This window comes from Hirundo rustica, chromosome 1, assembly GCF_015227805.2.
Source record: "Hirundo rustica isolate bHirRus1 chromosome 1, bHirRus1.pri.v3, whole genome shotgun sequence".
In the NCBI taxonomy this organism is placed as follows: domain Eukaryota; kingdom Metazoa; phylum Chordata; class Aves; order Passeriformes; family Hirundinidae; genus Hirundo; species Hirundo rustica.
In genome coordinates, this window is record NC_053450.1 from 143,243,319 (window position 1) to 143,250,672 (window position 7,354).

General features: G+C 38.5%; 1 protein-coding gene across 11 annotated transcripts in view; it reads left to right on the forward strand.

Annotated features, from left to right (window-relative positions):
• CREM (cAMP responsive element modulator) overlaps positions 1 to 6,412 on the forward strand; it is a 35,903-nt gene extending 29,491 nt beyond the window's left edge. For 7 of the 11 annotated variants that reach the window (XM_040077590.2, XM_040077834.2, XM_040077993.2 and 4 more), the window contains 2 exons: positions 3,467 to 3,623; positions 5,301 to 6,412. In XM_040077590.2, the coding sequence (XP_039933524.1) occupies positions 3,467 to 3,623; positions 5,301 to 5,445 (302 nt within the window). In that variant the 3' untranslated portion in view covers positions 5,446 to 6,412. Of the gene's footprint in view, positions 1 to 3,464; positions 3,624 to 5,300 lie in introns of all 11 variants that reach the window. The other 4 variants (XM_040077673.1, XM_040078084.1, XM_040078348.1 and 1 more) reach the window with 2 other exon arrangements.
• Positions 6,413 to 7,354: the final 942 nt, after the last annotated feature.

The window sequence follows — 7,354 nt, forward strand, 5'->3', positions numbered from 1 at the left end:
GATTCATGCCTTGTGTAGCGAGTTCAGTGGCGAAGTTAAAAACCCTTTGATAATCAAGTCCCACCATTATGATTCATAGAGGGGGAGAATAGGCATCCGAATACATCGGGCATTTTTTCTTTTGGATGGTCACTGAAAGAACTGGAGTGCAGGGATGCTCTCTAGTGTTCAGCAAGTTACTTTTTCCAAGAGGTGATTGCTTTTTTAATTTATTTTTTTTAAAATGCACTTTTTTTTTTCACTAGTTGTCATTTGACTTTCTTAATTTTCTTTTTGTAAGACTCAACTAAAAGCTTCAGGTTTTTAGTGGCTTTTTGCTCCCTTACATTTTAAGGATTAAAAAAACAAAAACACCTGGGGCAGTGTGTTGGGGAAATGCACCAACTCCAGGTTTCTTGTTGTGTTAACAGTCTCAGTTCTACTTCTGGTACCGTAGGAAATGCATTAAACCTTCGTGAAGTGTCTTTAGAAACAGCCACAGAAGTTTGGCAGTCTGGATGAAGCGTGTGTGACATTTGTCTCAGATGCTGAAATGGAAGGTGTGCTTCACTGTAATACAGATACATAACTAGGCTTAAACTAACTTTGAAAAAAATTAAGTTTATTCCACTCTGTTTACAGCCTGTTTCATCTTTCCAGAGGTATTTTTCTGCGGAAATCAGTTCCACTGTAATTTCTTGAGATAATATACAAAACATTTTTCAGTCTTTGAAGTATTTTTTTGCAACGATATATCATAAAACATAGATTAGTGCACAGCTAAAAGATACTTTGTTAATGCTTTGCTATGCTTTTTTCTTGTTTCTAAACAGTAGTGTCTGGATTTGCACTGTCTGTATCACCAGAATAGTTACATATCTGTGTTTCTGTGCTGGCAGGCTTGTAAGTGAGACAACTGTCAGGCAGAGACTGCCACTACTGGGACCTGCTCAGACTAGAATATTTACCAGTGGTGTTTGCTGATCCCAGCTGAGATAGGAACTTGCTTTTGTTAAGTCTTGCTGGAGGTACATGATCACACTGAGTCCTCTGAACAAAAGCAGCAGTTAGTCCTGTTTGCTGCCATCTGAGTATAAATCAGACAGACAACAAAGCAGTTGGTCTTGCCAGGCTGAGGTGATCTGGGTTGTGGAGCTTTCCCCATGACTTGATCTACAAAATGGTTTGCTTGGATTTCTAATTCATTGTAGCTAATGCAAACTAAGATAACATCTCTTTAATACCTAGTGATGAGACAGAAAAAGGTAGTTCTTACCATAGAGTCTATAAAATATATGTAATGTTTCCAGCATAAAGGGGAGCCTGAAGAGTTGCTAAAATTCCATGTTCATAATTAGTGAGCTGAGGTATCATTCCATTGACATGACTGGGACTGCTAAGAAATGTGGAGCACTTAAAGGGTTAAGCAATTCCTCTCTAGATGTACAAGATGACCAAGCCCTGTGTTCATGGCAGCTGCCTGTCAGTGCTCACAGGGCTCTTGTGGGCTGATTTCTCCCTCCCTCTCTGCCTCCCACATCCCCAGGGGATTATCCAGGTCAGTTCACTGGTCCAGTTCATCTTGTAATTCCACAAACACTTTTACCCGCAGGACGGAGGTGGGGGAGGTGCATGGCGTTTAAGCTGATAATGATTTCAGGACATGGCTGTGGAATTGTAGTCTAAAGACAACCTGATTCTATTGTTTTGTTTTGAATTAATGAAGCACTTGCATTAATATTGTAAGAATAATAGTATATTTTTATTAAGTTTATTTTTCCCCCTATAGTTAACTGATGTTTTTTAAGTGTTTAACTTGTCAGCCTCCCCAAATGTTTTTGTCTGCCTTTTATTTTTTCGAGTTGTCCTAGTGTCAGCTGGGGTAGAGTTAATTTTCTTCTAATTAGCTGGTACAGTGCTGTGTTTTGGTTTTAGAATGAGAGGGATGTTGAAGGCACACTCTTAGTTTGGTTGTTGCTCAGCAGTACTTGTGCTAAGCCAAGGACTTTCCAGCATCTCATGCTCTGCCAGTGAGTAGGCTGGGGGTGCACACAAAGCTGTGAGGGATCACAGCCGGGACAGCTGACCCCAGATAGTCAAAGGGATATTCTATACCATAAAGCATCAAGCTCAGCAGATAAACTGTAGGGAAAGCTGGCCTGGGGCCTGCTGCTCAGCCACAGGCTGGGCATCAGTTGGTGAGTGGTGAGCAATTGCTTTTAATTTGCATGTTATTTTTCTTGGTATTATTTCTTCTTCTTCTTCTTCTTCTTTTCCTTTACATTACATTAATTATTTTATTTTACTTACATCAAACTGTTCCCATCTCAACCTATGAGTTTTCATACCTCATTCTACATTGGGAGTTGTGTGGGTGGAGTGAACAAGTGACTGTGTGGTGCTTAGTTACAGGCTGGGGTTAAACTGTGAGACGTGTTTTTCCATTATTTGAATAATGCTTTAAAGAATTAAAGTATAAACTAAGTTTAACATAATAGCCTTGGAAACATCAGCTGTATACAGTTGCTTTAATGACTAAACTTGAAGTCCTTTTCTATCATAAATAAAATATTTATGGAAAGGAATGGGTAAATACTTTCTTAGAATGTAAAGAGGAATATATTTTTTGTTTGCTTTTATTTTCTATTAGACAAGACACAAGTACTTTGGACTTCCCTAGTGTTTTTAAGCTGAGGCGCATCATGTAGGGACAAGTACGTCTGAAACAAAGAAATGACGTGAGACTGTCAGAACGGCGGTAGTTTCAGGTCATGTCAGATCAGCATTTAGCCTGGGGAGAGCACAAAACTGCTGAGCTCAGGAGCCGAATCTGACCTTTTGCCCTCTGATTTACTGTGCAGCTACACCCCTTCCTATGCAACTGCCATGCCTCCAGTTGTTTGCTGATGCTGCAGCATCCCGTGTGTGGTCCTCTTGCCCAGGGAACTAATGCCTGCACATCCTGAGCACTTGTCTGTTCCTTTTCATTGTAGCAACAGCAGCTCTCACTCCTTATCCAAGGGTTGCCAAACTGCTGTTGTAAGAGGAGGAGAGGCTGTAAAGCTGGTACTGTTGCTATCACAAGGAAGGAGGAGAAAGTTGTCTTCTGAAGCAAATTGAGTCCTGTACAGGGAGAACAGGGTAGCATATAAACCTCAGTGGCTGCAACAGCAGGACCCTCTTTTTGTGGGATTGTGCAAGCAGGAAGTAAGTGTCACTGCTCAAACTGTTTCTCAGACTGCTTTCCTCATGTTGTCTAAAGAGAGCCATGTGGAAGCTTTCAGTCTGACTGGCTAGTGGGGCCACATGCTAGAGCAGTTCAGATACTTTACAATGTGGAAATAAGTGCTGTTAAGATAAAAACTATGGTTGTGTCATTACCGCATTGTGAAATAAGGTATCCTGGATAAATCATTGTCAGAAATTCTTTTCAGATACACCTTTTTTTTTTTTGCTATACATTTTAAAATATATTTCTTTTATACAGCTGCCACTGGAGACATGCCAGCGTACCAGATTCGAACTCCCACTACTACCTTACCTCAGGGAGTGGTTATGGCAGCCTCACCAGGGACTTTGCATAGCCCTCAGCAAATGGCAGAAGAGGCAACGCGCAAGAGAGAGCTGAGACTTTTGAAAAATAGGTAAGACTATGTAATAATTCACAGTCAGTGTTGCAAACCACTCCCCCTCCCCTACAAACATCATAATGAAGTTTTCTTCCTAAGGTCATGAGCAGTGCCTGTAACTGATGAATGGAAGGCAGGAAATTCTTTGTCAGTCATCCCATGTCCTTCTAGCTTAAGTATTGGTTGTTAACTCTGGAGGATTAGATTTGACCTCATACCCATGGATTTTTAGTTTGAAATTATTAGGTGGTTCAGAAATCAAGATCAGATAATTTTTGTGATGATCTAGAGTTATACTTTTTGTTGAATTTTACTTCCTGTCATCTCTCACTACTGACAGTATAATGACGAGTAGGGGCTTTTTCATTTTAGAACATCCCAGCAAAGAATTGGTTAGGAAAATAGCTGAGGATCTCATTAGCAGCTGTCCATTAATGATGCTGTGAAGAGGACTTACTCAAAGATGGAATGATAATTATAGCTTTCCTAAATACTTGGGTGCTGGGATGAGATACTTTGCATTGCCCCTGTCATTCTGTGAGGCACATTGTGTGAAGTTGCTGTATGTTTTTCAATTAGTTGTGGATTTGACTGAATGTTGTAAATGTCAGTCTTTCTCTGTGCATTCTTCTTGCTATTCTTAGGGGAGGCTGTCTATTTTATATGTGTAGCCAGCTCTGTCACTGGCAGATTAATAGTAGAAATAGTCTGCTCTGCAGATCTCTAATACACTGCTTAACCACTTGTCTTATGATTGAATTAATGGTATTGCTTTGCTCTCATGCCTGTTCTTTATTCTAAATTACTAATGAGGATCACTGCATTGTTGTGCCTCCTTTTTGTTTCTTCTCTCTTCATTTTTAAAACTAGTCCCTATCCTATAGCTCATAAACTTGCAGGAATGTTAGCTTCTCACAATTTGATAGTTTATCGTGTTCCAAGGTGGTAAAGGAGGACTCCCAGTACTTCTAATATTTCCTCTGGAATTGAATGATTGTTTAGTCACATGCTTCTGAACACACTAGCCAAAGCATTTAGCTCTAATATAAGAGACTTTTGAGAAGAACTACAAGAATTGCTTCAGGCTATCAATTGCCAAAAACCACAGACTCATGTGGCTGAAATGGCAGCCAGTTCTGAAATGCTAATAAATTGTATTTGTTTGGACTTAAATTGTACCGTACATTGTTACAACATACTGTAAGTTTTATGTTCATCTAAGCTTGGCATCTAGTTTTTTTATCTGAAAAGAGTAGTGTTATGTTTGTGTTTTCTGCAAGTATATTCTCTGGGTCTGGTTTTAAGATTTTGATGGTAGAAGACAATGCTCCCCATAAACACACAAAGTAGAGTGTGACTGGAAGAAGAAATGCTGCTTTCCATCCTAATCTTTAGTACAGTTCAAGTCAATACATTATCATTTACTCCCTCTTTTTCTCAGTTCTTCTGTGTATTGGTTCCATCTTTGTATTTGGTCATGCTGGATGCCTTTCAAGTTCTAGATGTTTTGGATTATATTTTAACTATGTTACTGCTTTTGGCTGTTATCCGATGTTCTGTTTGTGCAATCCAGCAGTTGGTGGTGGTGGTTGTTGTTATTGTGGAACCACAGGGATTGCAGGTAATTGCATTTATCCAGTCTTTGCCATATTGTGGCTGTTCCTGTAGTCATTTGCCTTGTATTGGTTCCAGGGAAGCTGCCAGAGAATGTCGCAGAAAGAAGAAAGAATATGTCAAATGTCTTGAAAATCGTGTGGCTGTGCTTGAAAACCAAAACAAGACTCTCATTGAGGAACTCAAGGCCCTCAAAGATCTTTATTGTCATAAAGCAGAATAACTGTCTTTCATTTGGACCTCCTTTATTATGAACTTTAATCAAGGCATGAGAGGAAGCAATTCTACAGATTGCCATATGAACTTGAGAAAGAGACACTTGAGGCCCTTGTGGAACCCAGTTTTGCTTAGTGTTTTCAGACTGATTTGGGAGATATTCCAAAATTTGGAATTCTGTCATAGTCTCCATACTCTGCTGAGCTTTCTAATGGCATGCAAATGGCTTTTTTGTTTGCACTTTTTACTTCTGCTTTTTGCAGGGAAGCTGCTAAAGAATGTCGACGTCGGAAGAAAGAATACATAAAATGTCTGGAGAGTCGTGTTGCAGTGCTAGAAGTTCAGAACAAGAAACTTATACAGGAGCTTGAAACCCTAAAAGACATTTGCTCTTCCAAAACAGATTAGTAAAAATATTTATTATACTGTGAACTAAGATATGTCCAGTTGCTTTGTAAGACAATACATAGCCAACATGACTTATGGCTTTCTCTTTGTGTCATTTATAATATATTCCAACTCCTAACATTCCTGAATGCTTTCCTGCTTTTTGTCAATTCATAGCTCTAATTTCAGGTTTTTCATGCACCATCCTTCTGTCTCCCAAGGAGCCAAATGTTAAAAAATATAACAAAGTAAAAAAGTGCATAATTTCCAAGAGCTGTTTCTTTGCCATATATTTACATACTACTTTTTACATGTTATTGACTGTCCTGCACATTCAAAATATTTTGCAATTATTTTAGATGAATCATAAAGATAATGCATCCAATAATACAAGAAAATCAAACAACCCAAGGTATCTCAGGAAAGAGTTTATAAAAGAATGTTATGATTATATGTATGTACTAGCATACTAGTCTACAGATTATTTTATGGCATATTTTTATATTAGTTGCTTTGTGGAAAAAAGTATTGTATTGCTGTCACTGAGTGCCATGGTTAAAGATAGTTTTTAATAGAACCATGTTGTTTAACCTGTGTAGTGTCTGATTTCCTTTAAAAACTTGGTTGAAATGCTTTAAAATCCATGACTGTCTGAAAGAAGAAAAAGGGAAAAAAGCACACCTAAGCTCATTACATGATGCTAAGTATATTGTAAATACTTGTAAGAAGCTCACTGTTTTATGGCTGCTATTTAAATTTTCTGTAATCTGCAAAATACTTGATTCATAGGAGGTCTGTATATCAAAATTTAAATGTTCATCCCAAATACTTCACTTTTTAGATCCTGTACACCTGTGGATAGTTGCGTGTAGGGAAGATTGATGGTGCAGTTCTTTTTACAATTTCAGCAAACTGCTGCATGGTGGTCAAGGTGTCCTAAAGAATGAAGCTTTCCAATAAATGGTAACTGCTGATTCACTGGGTTCTGGAGTAGCCTACAATGAGAGCTGAAGAGTTTTAAAATAAACCCATGTTTAAACCAGATTATAGCTCTCATAATTGGAGTATGTGCCAACTTTCCATTGTGCTTTGAGAAAAACTACTGCATATGCAAAGTTACTTCTGGGTACTTTTTAAATTTAGGAGTGATCTAATTGTTTGGACAGTACAGTTTACGAGCAGAGTTATTTGGGAATTTTGCTGGAACTAATAGCACCATTGCCTTAGTGATGTGGTAGGAAGAAAGGCCTGGTTCCTACTTAATTGGTTTCACTGAGGGGTGTGTGTGAGTGTGTGGAAGGGGAGGAGGGATAGAATCATAGTGAAGTCATTGAGACTTCCTAATTTAATTTAAACTCAGTATGCATTTAACCCTCTTCATTCTGACCCTGTTGCAGTGGGTTGGTTTATGTATATGTTTTTTTCTTTCTTCCTAAATTACTTGAAATACACAGGATCATTTTCTCAAATATTTTGAAAATCCTACTAGGTACCTAAGTGAGGCCATTTCTAAGAAGAGGTATTCTCTC